Here is a 20889-nt window from a genome sequence, read left to right as displayed (position 1 = left end):
TTTGCCTTCAATTCTCTTCAAAACAACTTGTTCAGTGTCATGCTATACAACCTTTTTTAGGCCTCCCTTCAAGTTCATAATAAAATATTAAGTTTCCTTGTGACAGCTACATACGATTTTTGTGTGTGTGAGGATCCGGATGTCTCACAATCCTCAAGACTGACCAATATAAAAAACTGCTGTCAAAAATTATACACGGAAATAAATCTCATTGAATTAAGTGGGACTTCCTTCCCTTGGCATCTGCTCAGGCGGACTGAAGTCTACAAAAACATACTTCGTTTGTTAGGCTTTAAGATGCCAGGAGACGATTTATTTCCCCCTCTCCCCCAAACAGACAAACCCAGTTCCCTTCCTGGATTTCTTCCCTTAGCACCGTAACCTCAGCGAACCCCAGAGAAGCTGTTTTCCATTCTTCAGGAATCTGAAGGGAAAATCTGATTGTTTCCCTTTTGATTTCTTCTAGGATTTGTCTATAGAGTCGAGTCGTCTTATTCTGCCAACCCTTAAAAATTGTTCGGGTGCGGCTGTTTGTTTGTCTGTTCCCGCTCGCCTTCTCTCTTCCATTTCACCCCCTGCCTCCAATTCGTTCGTCGAGGCTTAGCCAGGTGTGGAAATTAACGCCTGGGTAGACTCCGCAAGAGGAAGCATTGATCTCCAACGGAGAAATAAAAAGGGTGTGTGTGCGCGCGTGCCCTCGCACCCGCACGCCTTCATTTCCTTTCAGGAGTGGGTCCTCTTGCTCCTCCTCGGTCTTCACCTGGCAAAGCAGACGTTGTCCTCTTCTAGGACAATTGCAGCTGCTTCCTTTGGGGCCGACGGAAGGTCCTCGGCACCTTCCATGCTTTCAGCACCCCTAAAAGCTGGACAGCTCCACGCCAGCTTCCCCTGCACAGTGGGGTAGGGTTGATTGGGACTGGGGCAGGAGAGAATTGTGCAGGAGGAGGGGAAGGAGACCCAGAGGATGTGAGGGTCCTTTTAATATGTCTCCTCATTCCAGCTGCAATTTAGTCATGCAAGTCCGATCATCTAGTCAAATACTATTTTTCACCCAATTAATTCCTGAACTCTTCCATGACCCCATTTCATGCCAGTTTATTTTAAGCTGCCACTTTCCTGGAGCTTTGCCAATAAATTATTAGGAGACAGGTCTCTTCCAGCTGGCTTGTCTCTCCTGCCTTCTTCCTGATAAGACCCATTTTGCCGCTGTGACGCCTTGCTGCTAAGCTGCTGTAGGCGCTGGCGGGCGAGCGTGCACGCGCACACCCCCCCCTTTGTGACCACCTCTCCCCAAGGATTCCAGTAGGGCGCGCGCGCGCGCACACACACACACACACACACAGAGACACACACACACAGACACACACAGAGAGAGACACACTCCAGGTGTATGGAAAGAAGAGAATGTGCTCAGTTTGATCCTGCTTCAGGATCACGGAAATGACAAGTTGGGGAGCTAGAGATGATGGAAAGGATCTTTAATAAAGAGCTTAAGAGCAGCCTTGGGCCTTGGGCCTCTGTTGCTCCTGGATCTGTTACAGAGCTTGTGTGGACATGCAAAGGGTTCATAATAATCACAGAGCACTTGGAATAATGTCTTTGTTTGTACTGATTATTAAAAGCTTCCCACATAACACTGTTACGGAGAAAATAATATGCAAATATAAGTTTATAGCTCTTGTGGTAAAAAAGCACACTTTTTGTGGTAATAGAAAACAGGAAAAAGAAGAAGAAATTCAACATAGAGCACTGGCTGCTCTATACTATTTTTTCAGATCCTGGCTCTGCTCTTCAGGGTACCATGAGCCAACTAGCATTCTGCTTATAGCAGCTACACCCATGTAGATTTAAGGTGGATGGACTTGTCATGAATTAGATTTCCATCCCTATGCCATTACAGTATATTCTTCATTATCTATCTATCAACTACTTAGGTTCTAGATAGATAGATAGATAGATAGATAGATAGATAGATAGATAGATAGATAGATAGATAGATAGATAGATAGATAGATAGATAGATAGATAGATAGATAGATAGAAAGAAAGAAAGAAAGAAAGAAAGAAAGAAAGAAAGAAAGAAAGAAAGAAAGAAAGAAAGAAAGAAAGAAAGAAAGAACAATCAATTTGTGTGATCACCCTGTGGTGAGCTTTCTCTAATGACTAGCAGAGCAGTGAACACTACTCTTAGGTTTCGTTCATGTGTTGAAGATTTCGGGATTTCAGAGGCAAATCTGGTATATACATACAGTATATGCACACTGCAAAATATATATGCACACTGCAGAATTATAATCCTTTTGTGCTTACATTTCTGCATCTTTCTCAATGTATATTGGGAATAAAATACAGTACTAATATGGAGAAGCTAGAGAAGCATTTGCTCATGTATCTGTTATGAAAGTGTATCTCTTTGTAAGATATCGGAGGGAAGATTTTGTTAATTATGACAGGAAATATGTTGTTATGGCCCAAATCAGTATGTCACTCACTTGTATGAATATTGATAATAGGAGAGACTGCAGACGATCCAGCGAACCTGAATAGTTGGAGATTCAGAACAAACAACAGGAAGTACTTTTTCTTAGTGTGTATACATAAATTGTGGAATTAGCTTCTGTGAGATGTAGGACCGGCCATTAACATAGTTTTGAAAGGGGAATAATCAGATTCATGGATTCCCAGTGTGATGTAGTGGAAAGAGCGACGGACTAGGACTCTGGAGAAAAGGGTTCGAATCCCCACTCCGCCATGGAAACTAATTGGGGGTAGTAGAACTGATAAAGCCACTCCTTAAATATCTCACTTACCTTGTAAGCCCTGTTAGGATCGCTATAAGTCGTTTCGACTTGACAGCACAGAATAAACTAGCGAGGGATTGTACATTAATCTGTGCACCCCGTTCCTTCCCTACTGTGAGGTACAAACCTTCTGTGTCTCTTCTTTCTAGCCTATGACACGTGGTGTGGGGTGGCTCATGGCTGCACGAAGAAAATCGGGCTCAAGATTTGCGGTAAGTGAAAAGTCTCCAAAAAAAGTGATTTCCTCTTCCCTCTTCCCCTTCTCCTCCTTTCTCTTTCTCTCTTTCTGGCATACACACACACACACACACACACACACACACACACACACACACACACATTCCTCCCAATCTCCTCCCGCATGCTTTGTCTTGAGCCCGTAATCAACTGAGAAGCTTTTGTCTGTCTTCTAAACCCAACTCTCCCTTTTCTGGAAGGATTTAAAGCGACGGGGTTGAAACACAAAGAAAGTAGGGCATCTCTTTTATCTTCAGATAAGGCAGAAACTGGAAGGAAATTGCAAGGAGACACTGCTGCTGCTGCTGCTCCTCTTCCCCCCTCCCTTCCCCCCTGTGAACTTTAACGAGGCTACGAGCAGCAATACCCCAAATTCGTTTCAGAAAGGGAGGTGGAGGGGAGGGGAGGATTAGGAGGAGGGGGGACGGGGTCCCCCTCTGTGCTTCCTGACCCCCAACCATCCACGAGGAAGGCAAGTCCTTGTGATGGGCTCTTGCGCCATCTGCTGTCTGAAAGGCGGGGAGCAACCGGGGCCAAGCGCAGCTAGAGGTAGAATTTAACCGATCAGCTATTTTCCTTCCCTGAATTTAACTGACCCGCCGGAGCTCGAAAAACACCTCGAGTAGCAGCCGATGTTGAAAGCCAAAAGGAATAAGTATGGGAAGCCAGGCGGGCGTTAACCCGGTGGACGAGCCTCCAAGCTCTGGAGCGCCTGCGTTTATGGAGTCCTTCCTTTGTCCTTCGTAATCTGTTCTTGGCAGAGGGGAGCTCCGGAGGGCCATACAGGGGTGCAAAGTCGGAGTGGCGGGGTGGGTGGGGGAGTTTGTGAAGTGCGTGCCTGCCGTGTGTTTCTCTGTGTGTAATGCAGTTCATTGTCCTGCCCCTCAGTGGAGAGAAGTATTTCTTTCTTCTTGTCTTGCCCCCGAGCAGAAGGACCCTTTTCTTCTGCTTGTTTGCCCAACCGCGCATTCACTCCTGGATCCAGGCTGGCGATCTTTTACCATGCTGGTGTCTGGTTCTTCCGACGAGCTCGTAAAAGCTGGGCAAGCGACCCAAGGGGGTGTGCCTGGCTGGCTGGCTGGCGGGGCGGTCGAAGCTGCCCGAGGAAGAATAAGAGGAGAGAGAGGAGCGCTGCCTGCCGGCCAGCCTGCCTAAGACAGCGGAGAGGCTTGGCTACCTCTCGCTACTGTCTGGAATTTTTCAACCTTATCGCCAGAGAAAATACGGATCTCTTGCGGGAGAAAGATTAACGAGAGCCTTATTAAAGAGCCATTCATCAGGCGGCTGAGCCCGGGAGATAGGGGCTGGCTGGCAGTCAGGGCTCTTTACCGGCCCCCTGAAAGGAAGGCGAGAAAGAAAACGGGGCGGGGAGGATGGGTGGGTGGGTGCACATGAATAATATAGCGTCGGATCGCACCGTTGCAGCAAGAGATTCATTTGCGGATAACAGGCCTGTCCACCTGTCCCTCCCTAGGCTTCTGGACAACACTTTGCTGCCTCGGTGAGGATGATCGAACGGGAGGACGTCCAGGCTCCACTCAGCCTCTCTCCCCTGGCTTTCGTTTTTTTTTTTGTTTTTGTTTTTTTTTTTGTTCTGGGTAAACAACCCGACCGGGTCGGCTTCTACCCGGAATTAACTTACCCTGAGCTGGATGGTGCATCGATTCCTAGCCAAAGAATTACAGGATGTCGCGCGTTTCTTTGCGACTGAGATCCATTGAACGCCATGGGTTAGCTGGGTGGTTGGTTTTAATCTGGGCAAACATCCGTAGGATCGGGCTGTAAGGAAAACACAGGATGATGCCAAGAGAATATTGAAATTGTGAGAAAGAAGATGGAGGGGCCTCTTCCTCCACTGCAGGTGAAGGAAAGAGCAGCGGCAAAGGCCGATTTCTGGAATCGGAATTAAGACGCGTCTACAAAGCACCAGAATTGCAATTGATTTCACCCTTTAGCCCCGCAGCCGTTGCCTTGGAGCCGACGTGGCGGAGAGGGGGGGGCGACATGAACTCCGCCGGGCGTCTTTCTCTCCTATAAATAGCTCCGATCGGAGCTTAATGGACCGTTTCGCGGCTCGTCCCTTCTGTGGTGGCTGGAACGATGAGTTTTTTCATCATCGTTTTAATTTCTCCGGGCAGGCAGAACTGATAAAGGAACGCTCCGCTGCGCCTGCCGCCGCCGCGATGGGTTGCTAGACGACCAGGGCTTGTGGTGGGGCAACCCCCTTTTCCGGGGAGCGAGAGCCTAAGATCCTTGGGAAATGCTGTGGGCCCTGCCCCACATATCCTGCCCTTGAAGGAAGAGGGAGAACGGGAAAAGCCGGTGGAAACAAGCGCGCAGACGGAGGGGCTTCTGGTCTCAGAGCCTGCCCCCCCCTCTCTCAGCGCCCCTTTCCACAACATCTAGGCGGACATTTTTTAAAAATGCTCCTGACTCCGGGGGGAGGGCGGGATCATCATAGAAGGACAAATGGCCTTACATGGAATTATTGTACCGCCAGAGAGTCGGTGTCGATCTGAGGAGAAACTGACATCACTTAGGCTTGTCACGGTGCCGCAAGGCTCATGGGTTGTCAGGAAGGGGGTGGGGGTGGGATTAGGGAGCGCGCCTTCCTTCGACCCTTTGGGTGAGCGCGCCTCCCTCCCCTCCCCTCCCTGGCCTTTCGCTTCCAAAAATCCGGCGCTGCTTCCCGAGCTGAGGCCAAGGTCTCATAAAAACACGGGATTAAAAAAAAGAGATATATACAGTATGTATCTTTATATCTTAAATACATATACGGATTTAAAACGAGTTTACACCGACGATTTAAAAATCCAAGTTTAAATTTTGTGTGTGTGTGTGTGTGTGTGTGTCTGTGTCTGTGTGTGTGTAAGGCTGACCTAAGAGGGAAGGGCAGGGAAGGATTCGGAGAGATCCCACTTATGAGGAGTCCTCCCCTGGCCCCTTCCTGGCAGGACCGGAACACCTCCCAGGGCCCTGAGCATCTTCCAGGGGTTCTCTCCGAGAGGCCCTCCCCGGTGCCTTTTCCAAAGGGGGCCCCTCCGGACTGTTCCGCCGACGTGTGGAGGAGCGACGCGTGACACCGGCCTCCTCCAAGAGGCCCTCGGGCCGGCCTGCCCGGCAGCTGCCCTGGGACTCGCTTCTGGGCTGGCCTCCCTCCCGCCGCTCGCACCCCGCGGTCACCGACAGGAAACGAGGCGTCCCTGTCACTCCGCCTGAAGAGGGTCTTCCCCTCCAGCCTCGGCCTTCCACTCACAAGGAGCTTCTCCGGCTGCCAGCCTGAGAACCAAAAGCCTCCTCTGGAGAGGAGCGTCCCTCAGCTTGACTTCAGGAAAAGGGAGCCGGGGGGCACAGCCGCCGGAGCTTTCCAGGGGATTCTTCTCATGCAGCCCCCCCCAGCGGCGACCACCTCAACCAGAAACGCCCACACGGAGGAAATGGGGAGCCCGGGAAATCCCAGCGCTAATGCCGGGGGACAGGAGGCTTGCCTGTGTGTGGAAAGAAGCTCGACAGGGATCCTTCGGAAGCGCCTCCCGTGACTGACACGGAATTTAGTCTCCAGTTTTTCCTCTGGGGGGGTCTGAAGCTGGAACTAGGCTCTGGAGGGGGGTCTCAGCGGGGATCACACTTCTGCTTCCTATGAGCTCAGTGGGACGCATTTCTGAGCCGACCTACATAGAATTGTGCTATTATTCCTTCTAGGGAGCGCAACACAATTTGGAAATAAACACCAACGAAATCAATTGCATTTAATTTTTTTTTTTAAAGAGATCGCCCCACAGAACAGCACAAAACGACCTTGTGAGGTAGGCCATCCCTGGGCTTCCCCAGCTCAGCCTTGAAGCCGATGGGAAATCTGAGCCTGGATCTCTCCCCCTTAGTTAACCCTCCTCAGGGAAGTAAAATTGGACTTCTGGTGGTTAAGGTTCTCGAATTACACTGTGGTTTTCTCGAAAAGTTTTTTTAAAAAATCATTGTAAGAAAGAAAAAGAAGAAAAGCAACATAGAGAACCTTTGCACTCAGCCCACTAAGGCCGTGTGTGGTCTTATAAAAACCGTAACAACAAATTAGGAAAATTTAGCCAGTGTTTATGGGTTAATAGAAACCGGTTGGTCTTCCTCGAGCGATTAGGTTTTATAACCCACTAGAAACTAAGTAGTGAATATATTTAATTATCATCACGATGTCTACAAACCCGTTAAATCGAAGTCGTTTGACCGGAGTGATACTATTGCAATCACCTACAGGGGCATTCACTCTTAATCCGATTTAGATTCTGGCGCTTCAGGTTCCGTCTTTCAAGCTTTAGGAGAGACGCCGAGAATTGGTTCTCCAAGCCAAGACATGATGAGCACAGGGCCCATTTTAATTTCTGTCCGAATGTGTCGGTGGCTAGGAAAACCTTCATTTCCTCCTCCCCCCCCCCCGACCCGTTTCAAGTGAAGCAGAATGGGCAGTAATTGGCTTGATGTTACTTCCAGCGCTTGTTTTCCTATTATAAGGATGTGATTTATGCCAATATAAAGATCAGTTCTTCAATTTTGATTTTTCCTGGACTTGTCCTTCCACCTCATCAACTTTTTATTATTATTATTATTATTAATATTATTTGAAACTCCAGAACTTGCATGCCAGGAAACACGTCCTCCTTTCTGCCAACGGCGAAGGGACGCATCGGCTTACTATTGGTTTATCTATTTAACCTCTGGGACGGCCAAGGAGGCGACCAGGAGAGCAGCTGATGCGGAGGGAAGCTCTCCCCCTGGGCAGCACGCGCTCCTCTTCGGCGAGACGAAGCAAGCACGGCTTCGTCCAAAGCGGCGCCCGTGGGGTTTTGGGGGGCACCTCCGGACCGTTACGTAACGCCGGGCACAGTTCGTGGTCCCCAAACGGCAGGCACTCTCGCGGTGCTGCCTCTAAAATGAGGTCAGTCTTGCTCCTCAAGGCTGGCGCAAAAGGTCAAAGTCCAAAACTGGGGAAATGCGACTGGCCACCTTATTTGTCTCGCCAAAGCAAGGCCTCGAGTAAATCAAGGCAACCAAATCAATGCGTTGAGATCAGAATTCGTTGCTGTTGCTGTTTTAAACTCAATCTTCAAATGTTGAAATAGGAAGACAGGCGGCACAACCGGAGACTCCTTTAGGGCCGGGGTTTCGCTGTAATGGGCCAGTGGCTGACTTCAGAAATGAAAAGTTCGACCTAAACAGGAGGCGTCCTCAACGATTTGGACCGGAAAGCCTTTCCCGCTCCGGAAGGCTTTGATTTTCGTCGCTCGGTCGCCCCCTGGCCGCGAGGGGGAAATCTTCTGCACGTGCTCAGAAGCACACGTGCCAGAGTTGGCTAATTCTAGTTCTAGTTAATCCCCAGGCCTAATTTAACATTTGGGACTTAAAGAACTCTCCTTTTCTAAAAGGCAACATGGAATGCAAGCCTACGCATGTTTGTTTACTCAGAAATAAGAGCCCTTTGTGCTCAACGGGGCCTGCTCGCCACGAGGTTCTGGCACAGGATGGCAGCCTGCCTCTGGCCCTGCTAAACGGTCTGCGAAGACTCTCAGCTGGGTGGTGGATAGGCTGCTGTAATGGAGGAGGATTTCATCATCCTTTGAGCAGTCCCGACCAGTGTTCTCAATGGAGCGATGCTCGGTTCTCGAAATCCAAAACCTTCGCCTCGAAAAGTAGTTTCACAAAGATCAGGTTCGCTGTTATAACGTAACGTGAGATGTAACGGGCGCAGGAGCTCCACTCACTCACGGCCTGAGCCCGGTTTAGCATGTACACAAACACGCCTCTCAGTGGTTAACGTTACTTTCTCCAAAGGCCTTTGAATCTTGCCTTGAAAATAATTGGCTTCCATTTTACGCCCAGTAGAACCCAGATCAAGTCAAATTACCTTCTGGGAGCGGGGAGGGAGAGACCATTTACTGTAAAGCAATTGTCCAATTTGTACCTATTACTTCCACATCCCGGAGATGCAGCAACCTGGCTAACTTCATTAGCCGAAGATTTCTTGATCTGTGGTCCTTGCAGAAGTTCAGTTTTGTTGGTTGGTTGGTTGGTTGGTTTTTTAAAAAATAGATAACTGACCTCTTGTTTAAAAGGGGAATTAAGGAGGCCCTTTCTCTCTGCCTCTGGATAGAAGCCGCCAGATCTTGTTTTAATTAATTTCTCCGGTGTACAGAGGTGAACGCTCATCATGTCTCTGGATGCTCTGAAATAATTGCTAGCTGCTTCAGTGATGATGATCAAATCGCCTAACTAAGCAGAAATGGAAACTCCATGATCAAACTCTGGGGTTTATGTCACCCGCGTTTCCTGAGTTTCTGATTCGAAGGCAAAGAGATGGTCACTTAATTTTTTTCCCAGCGTGATCCAGCCACGGTTGTCACAGGAATTTTTCCGGAGTGTGTGTGTGTGTGAGAGAGAGCGGGAGAGCATTGACTGATTTCGGAGCGTAGTGCGAGCCACTATAGAGCATTTCGTCCATCTGGATACGTTAAAATCATAAAAGAATTTCCGGGCAAGTCTCCCCTAAGAACATTCCTGCATCCCTCCAAAGGGAATCCTATTTAGGATGTGTTTCGGTGGCCCTCCTTGTCTGGGTCTACGTTTTGCTTGGATTTCCCCAACCAGACAGCCAGACAGAGATTTTGAGAACCGTAATTCAAAGGCATCTGTAGATCCCACGCTTGGGCCCCACTGCTATAATCTTGTATACATTTACCGAGGGTGTAAATCCAGTTTACTTTAGTGGATTTTACTCCTGAATAGATAAGTTTAAGTTTCCTCGCTTGGACTATCATCCTGGAACCACGTATTGAACTCAATAGGACTTCCTTCTTCTTCTGAGCGTTGAATAGCGCGCTTGCTCTTCGGGATTCTCAGAGGAAATTCGCCTGTACTGATATTCATCGATCACGATTCAGCCTTTTTACAGACGAAAACGCCACCCTTGTGACTTTCAGTGCTCTAACCACCACCAAGGAGGGGAGCACTGGGGGTGAATGAGGCCAACCCATTGGAGGAAGACCCTAAACCCAGATTATTTGAAAAGGCAGCATCCAGATTATGCAGCCTTTCCCAACCCGTTGTGCTTCGGATGTGTTGGATTACAAATTCCATCACCTCGTGATTTGCCGAGAGCGCTGCGTTCGGGGAGGCCAACTGGTCTGTTGGCATAAAATCAAGACTCCCCCCCCCCCCCCGCCTTGTACATCAATTGTAAGGCTAATTGCTGAGATTCTCCCTGTGTCATCCTTTATCCATCCAGGAAAAGAACTATATGAATAAATAGACCCTCCTGTGTGACTAGCAATCTAAACACACGTCAAAAACGGAGTAACCTCTGTGTCATCAGCGAGTTAAGGGCTCATCAGGGGGCAGAATCTGCTCTGCCTTCACTACCATTTGCTTCCTCTCCTGATGTCCACCCAGCCACGTGCCTGCAAAGAAATCTCCTTCTTCACCTCCACAGGCGCCCTTCCGGACACGTGATATGGAGCCTCCATCCTGCCGTCAAGGTCCTTGATCGGGGGCGTTTTTCCCTGGCGTGCTGCTGCTTCCTCCACCGCATCGGGTTCACAGTCGCTCATCTGTTCTCACGACACGGCGCCTGCCTGAGCCAGAAAAGTAGGAGAGCTTCTCAAGGCGTGATCAGAGTCGAAGTGACAGGAGACCGAAATAGCTGTGGCTGAAGGGGAGTTTTCTGCGCACGTCTTCCTGCCAGGCTAATCTTATCTCATTTTTTTTGATTGGGTAACCTCCCCGGTAGAGAGTGGAAATGCAGGAGATGTAATATATCTTGACTTCAGCGGAGCTTTTGGCAAAGTGCCCCATGGCATTCTGATTAGCAAGCTAACTAGGTGTGGGCTGGACGGAACAACTGTCAGGCGGACAGACAGTTGATTACAGAATCCTACTCAGAGGAGGTAACAAGTGGGGTACCCCAAGGCTCAATCCTGTGTGCTCTTCAACATTTTTATTAGTGACTTGGATGCGGGAGTGCAGGGAATGCTTGTCATTGTAGGAAGGCTCTTGGAACTGACGTAGATCACGTGGAATACAGTATGAATCGACGCAGGCAGCTGCAAAAAAAGGCAAATGCTATTTTAAGATGCATTTACAGTATAGTCTCCAAATCTTGTGAATTACTAATTCCCCTGTATTTGCCACTGGTTAGGCCTCATCGTGAATACTGTGTCCAGTTGCGAAGTTATGAAGGATGCCGACAAACCGGAACAAGTTTAGAGGAAGGCAACAAGGATGATCAAGCGATTGGGAACCAAGCGCTATGAAGGAAAGACTGAAAGAACAGGGCCAGTTTAGCCTTGAGAAAAGACTGAGGGGAGACGTGATAGCCTTTCTCCCCAATACTTGAAAGCCTGTCATACAGAGGGAGGGGCAGGATCTGTTCTTGATCATCCCAGAGTGCAGGGCACCTAATAATGGACTGAAGTGACAGGAAGTCAGGTTTTGGTTTAATATCAAGAAAAATGTCCTAACTCAGGAGGTGGCGAGGGCTCCAACACTGGAGGCATTGAAGAGAAAATTAGATGACCATCTGTCCGATATCCTTGGTTTGGTTTCCTGCACTGAACAAGAAGGTTGGATTCCATAGCTTTACAGGCAGGGCCCCTCCAACGCTATTATTCAAGGAGCCTAGGATGCCTCTTCGGCTCACCCCATTCAAGTCAACAACAGCAAGAACCCCCCACGGGCTTCAGTGAAGTTGGATTGTTCTTTCCTCAATCACAGCAGTTGATTTCGGACGCGGGGCACCCAGCTGATGCGGGGCAGTAAGGGTCCAGCGGAAGCCCATAGGGGGTTTGCTTTGGAGCCTCAGCCTACAGAAAGATTCCCCCACCCACCCAAGTCACTTAAAGAGGATTTGTTGGCATTTTTTTGAAAGTTTCTTGGCTGTTGGCAAACTCCCGTTGTCTTGCTTGTGGGTCTTTCTCGAAGGTCCTTTCCATCAAACCCCCACCCACGCCGTCCTTTTTCTTTTAGGAAAGTCATGAAAACCAGCTGCTTTACCGCAGCTTACATGGATTGCATGCACATTAAAATGGGGGGGGGGGGGGAGAGAGAAAGCAAATACTGCCCGGAAAGCTTCCGGCGAAGATACTCCGAAGTAGGGGACAAAAAGAACACCCTTCTCTCTTGTGAAGCACTTTCGGGTTCTGAATTAATTCGCCTTGAAACGCAAACGAGGATGCTCAATATAAACGGGGCTAACTAGATCCCGTTCCTTTCCCGTAAAAGAAACGGTGAGATGGGTTTCCTCGAGGGCTGTGAATGGATCGCTGCCGCCGCCGCCGGGCGACCACCAAAGGTGGTCCTTTTGAAGTCAGGCGCGGCGGGAGGGGGGGGGAGGGAGACCCGTCACCATGGCAGCGGCTGGCAAACCGGAAACGTTGGGGGGGGTTGTCGGCTAGAGCTGAAAGCATGGGCCGACTAAGGCCGCACGAGTCCCCCTGGGCTCAGGGCCCTCGGGGGGGGGGGGTGTCGCCAGGACGCGCGCTCAGCCCTTGAAGCCGGCGGGAGTGACTTCCGCGCAGGTAGGGATCGCTCCGTTAGCGTCTGCGCTGAAGCCCAATAGAAGGGAAGCTTCTCTCTCTTTCAATCTGTTTCCGAGCTCGGGAGCTGCGTGCCATCCAGGATCAAGCGGAATCCGGCCTAACTTAGACAGGCAGCGGGTCAACACGAGGAGCACTCTCCTGCGAAGGAGGACGAACTCCGGTTTCATTCCCTCTGCTTTTTAGGGTCGATCTGTCGGGATTTCGTTTTGCTCTCTTCCCGAGACAAAAGGGCACGTAGTTCTGCCCTTGAGTAGGCTTGCTTAAAAGGAGGGAGGTTTCGGTCAAGTTGCAGGCCTCCCTGCACCTCCTAAGTAGAGCCTGAAAAAAGTTCTTTTTCTTGACTACAGTCTCCCATCATCCCCCAGGCAGGGCAGGGAGTTGTAGTCAGCCACGATGTAACCCTGATGCTGGGAAAGTGTGAAGGCAAGAGGAGAAGGGGGCGATAGAGGACGAGATGGTTGGACAGGGTCACCGAAGTGACCAACATGAATTTAACCAGACTTCGGGAGGCAGTGGAAGACAGGAGGGCCTGGCGTGAGCCGGACACGACTAAACAACTAAACAACAACAACAGTCAACGAAGAAGAAGCAGCAGAAGTACTTGTGCTTGGACGTACATCGTACTAAACGAAGTAGATCTTCTGGAGAACCCTGCAGGATCCGGCTGCATGCGGCCCCCCTTACCGGTAATTGGAAGCCTCCGTATGAAGTCCACGGGCTTGCGCCGCTTCGCTGTAACGACTGTAATCAGTGTGGTGGAGAGATCTCTTTAAACAACAGATCGGTCGCCCGCTGTGTGCCAGAACCATCCAAGGTCCTACATTTTTTGGGGCTTAGAAAAATCAACATGCTGGATACCGAGTTTGTGCGTGCGAATGTCTTTGTATTTTGTGAACAACTGAGTCAACCTCCTACGTAAGTTAAACCCCTGGGACGTCCATGGAAAGGAAAGGTTTTCCAAGGAAAGGTTGGGAAAACCCTTCCTTCCTTCGCGGACAGACTCGTCTAAACTTGCAGAAGGGGAGAAGCTCCACACGTCTCTGCCCCAGCCCTTAAGAGCTTATTTATTTTATTTATTTAAATGTATACCCCGCCCATTTAGTGAACATGCCCCCTACTCTGGGCGGCACACAAAATATTAAAAAGCATACAACTAAAAATATTAAAATCATATAAAACATATTAAAAGGAAACAAACAAAACCCTAACTCTCCCCCCCCCCCCATAAAATCCCCGGCTTCTTCCCAGTTTCTGTTCTCAGCTAGTCCTTGGATCAGGCCGGGGTGTCGGTGGGGGCGGGGCGCCCCGGGGACTCCTTTGGAAAGCGCCGTCTCCCCCCTCCCTCCCCCCGTCACCTCCCTGCGGTGCGCAATGCTCTTTCCGCAGAGGGCGCTCCGGGGCCCGCGCTGGAGTCCCTTTGGCGACGAGTGGAGAAGCTTCGATTTTTCTCAAGCCGTTTGGATCAGCTCTAAGTGAACATTATTTTCCTCCTACGGTTTTATGCTTCTTCCATACATTTCCATTTTAATCTGTCTCTCGCTCGCTCTGCGTTTGAAGCGACTATTTCGTTGTTGTAGAGGCGCTGTCCTGAGGTTGCCCTTGAGGAGGAGGAAGCAGAAAATAAAGGAATGATAAACAATAAATAAAAATCTTAGAGTAATATATGTAATTACTGGAGTCATATCAAGCTACAGTATGGAGCACATTTATTTGCGGATAAACTTCTATAAATAAAGGAGTTTTTATTTCTAAATAATCTTCCTTTCAAATTCCAATAAGGAAAAGGGGAAAATCACATTTAGGAGCTGATCAAAGAACCGCTGAATCAAATTCCGGAGATGCATTTAGCACTTGACCACATGCTCTTCTTTCTTTCTTTCTTTCTTTCTTTCTTTCTTTCTTTCTTTCTTTCTTTCTTTCTTTCTTTCTTTCTTTCTTTCTTTCTTTCTTTCTTTCTTTCCTTCCTTCCTTCCTTCCTTCCTTCCTTCCTTCCTTCCTTCCTTCCTTCCTTCCTTCCTTCCTTCCTTCCTTCCTTCCTTCCTTCCTTTTCCTTTTCCTTTTCCTTTTCCTTTTCCTTTTGTTCCCTGGTTGGACGCAAAACGAAGTTTTGGACCTGAGATGCAACGGAGGTTTGTTCGGGGGAAGCCTTCTTGGCTGGCATTCCGGAGAATTCCTGTGGTTCCGGAAGGGCACCTGGCCAAGCGCCCCCCCTCCCCCGTCTCCAGGGCCCGAGGTCCATACATTAACACCGGTGGGTGGGGTGGGAGGACTGGGGCCGGGGTGTGGGTCTGACCTCGTCCTGAGCAGCCCTTGCTGGAGGCGGCTGGCGGAATCTGTCCGATCGACTTAGCGCGCCACCAGACGTGGAGCCCGCGCTGCGTGCGCCCCCTCCACGCCGCCGCCTCCTCCCGCACCCCCACCCCCACCCCACTTGTTTTCGCCCGACTGCCTTTCTGTGACTGATGTCCTTTGAGCGCTCCCTCCTGCGGGCCTGCCCGCTGTCCCATAAATAGGCTCCCTCTCCCTCGCTGACCTCATTCGGGGCGGTGCTCCCTCCACAACCTGTCGAGCCTGGGAACAACCGGGGCGCGCGGCGCAAGCGGGGCGCCAGCCAAACGGGGAGCCGGATCCTCGCCCACCCACCGCCGCTCCCCCGCGCAACCCCCACCATGCTGGGCGGCGAGATCCGGCCACCGCTGACCTGCCCCCCTTGCAATAACGATGTAGGGTTCTTGCAACGGAACAACAGCCTGGAAGACAAGAGCCGCCTGGTGAGCGCGCTCAAGGAGAGGCAGCCGGCCAAGACTCTGCTGGTGACCTGCGAGAACAACGAGAAGGAAGCCCGCTTCCGGAGGACCGAGACGGACTTCTCCAACCTCTACGCCCGCGGTGAGTGCCCCTTGGTGGGCTTTCTCTTCTCCTTCCTTCCTTCCTTCCTTCCTTCCTTCCTTCCTTCCTTCCTTCCTTCCTTCCTTCCTTCCTTCCTTCCTTCCTTCCTTCCTTCCAACAGTTTTTCCTGCGGGGAGAGGCTAAGAGCTTCAGGAAAAAGGGCTTCAGATGGTGTACTTGATAGAGATGTGGAAAATTATGCCAGCTTCCGAGAAAGCGGATATACCGAAGAGCCTAAAGCCATTTGTTAGTCCCAACCAGATTAGATCAATTGAATCAATGAAACATATCTAAATGGCAATTTGCTGAAGCCCCAGTAATTCGGTGGAGCAGTTTCCAAAGAGTCACGTGTTTGAACAAGTGGGCTGCAATCCAGGAAAACTTGACCGAAAATAAACCTTGAAGGTGCCATAAGGCTCTGGTTTGCTTCGGATTCCTCCCCCGCCCGCCCCCTTTAATTCAGCGGGCATAGGTTGCTTGGAGCCAACAGCTGGATTGAGGCCAGAATATTTTTCTCTTTTTATTATTTTCCTAATAATATTAGGTTCTGTGATGAGGGCAGGCAATGATTGAGAACAGATCCTGCCCTCCTCTCTATGACAGCCTTTCGAGTCTCCCCCTCCCTCTCTGGGGCTCATTCACACACTGGTTCAGAGCTTGAAAAAGTTAATTTTTCAAGTACAACACCCAGAATCCCCTAGCTATGCTATCAAGTAGCTCTGCTAGCTGAGGGATTATGGAAACTCTGTCCCAAAAATAGGTTTGCCGAGCTCTGTCCCAGTTAGCTTGATCATCTGTATCGATCTGCCAAGTAGTCTAGAGCAGTGGTTCTTAACTTTTGTTACTCAGATGCTTTTGAACTGCAACTCCCAGAAACCCCAGTCAGGACAGCTGGTGGTGAAGGCTTCTGGGAGTTGCAGTCCAAAACTCCTGAGTAACCCAAGGTTAAGAACCAGTGGTCTAGAGGATTTCTCCTCAACAGCCAGGGATCTGCTGTTCTTCTTTTGTATCAAATCCAAGTAAACCCTCCTATTGCTCCTCTTGTTCAACTTCCCTTAAGCAGGTGTTGGACTACAAATTCCATCTTCTCCAGGTGGCATAATGCTGCCTAGGGTGATGGGAGTTGTCATCTGGCATGCTTGAAGAGGCACCCACCTGCAGGAGTCTGCCCCCATTTTACTTGGGGTGCGGATCCTGCAGAATGCCTGTGGTCACAGAACTCTCTTAGTCATGAGAGAACCACAGTGGCTTAGGCAGGACTCGTTCAAGGCTTCTGCCACATGGAGGAGGAGATTTGATTAGACCAGTGATGGTGAACCTTTTTGATTCCGAGTGCCCAAACTGCAACACAAAATCAGCTTATTTATTTCAAAGTGCCAATACTGCAATTAAAACCCAAATGCTGAGGTTTTAGTTTGAACCCCTCTGCTGGACCACTGCACCAGCAAAGGGGAGTGCCGAAATCTGGGATCGGAGGACGTGTAAGTATTTCTCTATGGTGACTTATGGTTCGGGTGCCCATAGAGAGGGCTCTGTGTGCGAAGTGTGGCATGCGTGCCATAGGTTTGCCATCACTGGATTAGACAGTGTGGTTCTGGAGCCACCAATGTGCAAAAACTAGCTATAATTGTAACACTGTGAATTCCACAGGGATAAAATTGTATATAAAAGTTAAACAGCGCATCTTCCATCTCAGCTTGGAAAAGTTATTTTTTGGACTACAACTCCCAGAATCCCCCAGAATATGAGATTTGCCAACCTGGAAAGTATCATGTCCAAGCTTGGGTTTTGACACTCATGGATATGTGAGTGCAGCCTTATTTTATAAAAAGGGAGGCATGGGGCATCCTTGAATTCAAGCAATATGATTGTGATGCGGGACGTTAATGGCAAAAGGGCAGTCTGTACATGTTCAATGGCATGTATGCTGCTTATTAGTTTCTCATTCCTTGTTGGTCTGAAGCATCAAAGTAAAGTTCAAACAATGAACTGAGAAAGGTGTGGATCTGCTTGAGCAAGGGGCACAATCCCGTATTGTGAGCGAGCCAGAATCAGAGAGACTGCAAAGGATCTTTGCTGCCCTTGTTGAAGGAGGCCTTAGTCAGATCTGTCTAGTCTGAAGGATGTCATAGGATGATTGTGAAGAGAGAGAGAGAGAGAGAGAGAGAGAGAGAGAGAGAGAGAGAGAGAGAGAATGAGCTCCTTCTTGTACTTCCCAGCTACTGATTTAAGAAAGAGGGATGCAAGAGAGAGGAAGAGTTTATGCTATTCAGTGAGGAACTGATGCATAGAGCAGCTCAGCAGTCTGGTTTCCCAAAGGTACATCTGCCCCAGCTTGAGCCCCCCCCCCACCTGCCTTTTACATAGACAGACACTGTTAGAATTCCTTGTTGCTTCCTGCAGGGTTTGGAGCCCCTGGGGTGTTAACGGGCAGAGAACAAGGTGATGAGGGGCTGGGGTATTTGGGATGGTATGATTTTTCATCCTTCCATGAGGGGATTCATGGAAGACATCACAGTGTCCAGTATTTCAGCTCCATGGGAGGAAGAAGGCCACTAGACTAGGCACATTTCTTTCTTAATGCCTCACACAGACACGCCTGCCATGTTGGTTGCCCCCTTAGTATCCTGCTTTCTCAAATAAACACACACACACACACACACACACACACACACACACACACACACACACACAGAGAGAGAGAGAGAGAGAGAGAGAGAGAGAGAGAGAGAGAATACTCCAGAACATTAGGATGGAATTGCTCACTGCTTCTCTGCCAGACTTTTTTACAGTTTTGACTAAAATTCAGAAATGGCAGGAATTCAGGAGGTGATATCCCTCCTCCCCAAGCAGGTGCAGTAAAACTTTCCCCGCTGAAGGATACAGTTCGTGGAAGGACAGGTCCTGGCCAGGAATGGGGGAAAGGGTTGCCAGCCTTTACAAGAGCTGGCCATGCATTGAAAGTATGGGAAAACTCTACCAACGGACAATTTTAAAATCCTTTTCTTGGGCATCAAATAATTCTTGAAGGGTGCCACAGGGCAAATGTAAGGTGTTTACTAGTCCAGATGAAAGTGCCCTGGGTGACAGTGAGGAGCACAGTAATTATTGCTCTAGGACCACAGGGTAGGAATCCTGAAAATGGATTCAGATTACTAGAAAGGAGATTTTACCTGAAAAGCAGGAAGAACCTTTTGACAATAAGAACTTTTCTGACAGGGGAATGGACTGCTTCAGAGGCTGCTGGACTCCTTTGTTGGAGGCTTTTAAACAGAGGCTCAGATGGGCTGTGTGAAATTATGCCAGTGTAAACTGGATTTGGCACTGGAAATAATTTGTTTATACAAATGGAGAGCTTCTTGTCTTCCCTTTCATGCTCTGAGTCTCCTTAGGGCTCCCTTTTGCCCCGGAGAAGACTTTGGGGGCCTCAGGATGGTGGGAAAGCATTTAACAGGAAAAGGGGGACACCATTGGTGACAATCCAGAGGTGATTTTTTTTACGATTAAAGGCTTCCGCTCCCCACATCAGAAGCCCCCCAAAGTCTTCCCCAAGGCAAAAGGATGCTCTAGGTAGCCTTGGAACCTGAAGCCGGGGGGGGGGGGAGGAATTGGTGGTAGGAAGCTTTCAATTAATCTAAATTAATTATTTCTGAGACTAGGTCTAGTTTATGCCAACATAACATTAAACACAACAGGATTTTGCCCCTCTATGACAATAATAATCTGAAGGCTCCTTGGAGAAGAGCTAGGATGTAGATACTCCCAATGAATATAGCTGTACTAAGGACAGGGACAGAATTCAAAATGGCTCCTCTAAGCCTGGGCTCCTAGTTGTTTTGAAGGATATGCCAAGCCTTCCTAAGTATTATTATTTTGGAGGTGTCAGTATTTAATGTTTTGCTGGTGTTGGGCTATCCAAATATTACAGAATTACTTCAGATTTTCAGGTTTTTTAATCATGCTAGAGCCTCCGCTGTTTCTCACAAGTTTCTTTGGTCCTCGGTTGGCCCAGAAACTTAGCATTCAACAATGTTAAGATATGAAGAATCACAGCTTGAAATTATATGATGGATTAGATTTCTGGATTTGTGGTTTGCTGCTATGATGGAGAGTATGGAAGCACAGTGTTCAGTGATCGGGGGAAAGCTTTTTAACCACCTCATCTGTGGGGGGTGAGTCTTTTTAGTGAGACTTTCACTCTGACCGAAGAATAGTTTGGCAACAGAGGTTAAATGTGTGTGGAAGGATCTTGCAAATTCTTCCACTGCCCTTCCTCACAGGACGGGTTGTTTATTGATCCCTCCCTCAGATTTGCTGCCAGCCAAGAATGGCGAGGAACAGACGGTGCAGTTCCTTCTGGAGGTGGTGGACATTCTCCTGACCTACGTGAGGAAGACCTTCGACAGGTCCACCAAGGTGCTGGACTTCCACCACCCACACCAGCTCCTCGAAGGCATGGAAGGCTTCAATCTTGAACTCTCCGACAACCCGGAGTCACTTGAGCAGATTCTGGTGGACTGCAGGGACACGCTGAAATATGGAGTGAGGACAGGTAAGAAAACAGCTGGGCTTTGCATCGAACCAGCGGTATCATGTGTATGCGCCTGCATGTTCGCACAACTAAAGAAGCCCTCCCCAGATACTCACTACCTGGAGGTTATGAAGTCTCTGTTTAGGCAGAAGAGCCGTAGGGGCCAGAGCTGGTGATCATCAGGACTAAACTGGCAGGGCAACAGAAGAGGGTTTTTTTTTATTCAGTTTTCATTGAAATACACTGTAAAACAGCACTTGGTTGAATCTAAAAATATAGCAAAAATCAGATAGGACAATAGATGCTCCTGTCCTGTCCACAGGCCTCTGCACTGCCCCACCATCAGTTCCACAGGGTTTTACAGCCTTCTGGAGCAGATTCTGAAGCTGGACCAGTGAGACTTTAAGGAACAGGAATTGCACCCACTCCAGGTTCTGTAGATGGAAGTGGTTCCATCGGCAGAATGACACTGTTGGATCCAGCATGCCGAATCAGTTAAAAGCCCCATGGAATACACTGAGTAAACTTGCTGTAGAAATGGGCCGAATAATATTGTTATCAGAAAAAGGTCCAAAAGATTTCGCGAAGGCTTTCACGGCCGGGATCTAATGGTTGTTGTGGGTTTTTCGGGCTTCTTGGCTGTGTTCTGAAAGTGGTTCTTCCTAACGTTTCGCCAGTCTCTGTGGCCAGCATCTTCAGAGGACAGCCTCCCAGAGCACAGTTTGCTGTCCTCTGAAGATGCCGGCCACAGAGACTGGCGAAACGTTAGGAAGAACCACTTTCAGAACACGGCCAAGAAGCCCGAAAAACCCACAACAACCGTCCAAAAGATTGTTTAATGGAAAATTCACCA

At 49.1% G+C, this 20889-nt stretch overlaps 1 protein-coding gene across 6 annotated transcripts in view; it reads left to right on the top strand.

The window, feature by feature from the left end:
- GAD1 (glutamate decarboxylase 1) overlaps window positions 1–20889 on the top strand; it is a 66638-nt gene that overhangs the window by 5247 nt on the left and 40502 nt on the right. For all 6 annotated transcript variants that reach the window (XM_020789453.3, XM_020789455.3, XM_078394366.1 and 3 more), the window contains exons 3-5: window positions 2951–3013; window positions 15344–15505; window positions 19815–20057. In XM_020789453.3, coding sequence (XP_020645112.1) covers window positions 2951–3013; window positions 15344–15505; window positions 19815–20057 — 468 coding nt within the window. The remainder of the gene's footprint in view (window positions 1–2950; window positions 3014–15343; window positions 15506–19814; window positions 20058–20889) is intronic.

The sequence above is a fragment of the Pogona vitticeps genome, chromosome 1 (genome assembly GCF_051106095.1).
Source record: "Pogona vitticeps strain Pit_001003342236 chromosome 1, PviZW2.1, whole genome shotgun sequence".
Classification (NCBI taxonomy): Eukaryota; Metazoa; Chordata; class Lepidosauria; order Squamata; family Agamidae; genus Pogona; species Pogona vitticeps.
This window is presented reverse-complemented; position numbering and strand designations above follow the sequence as displayed.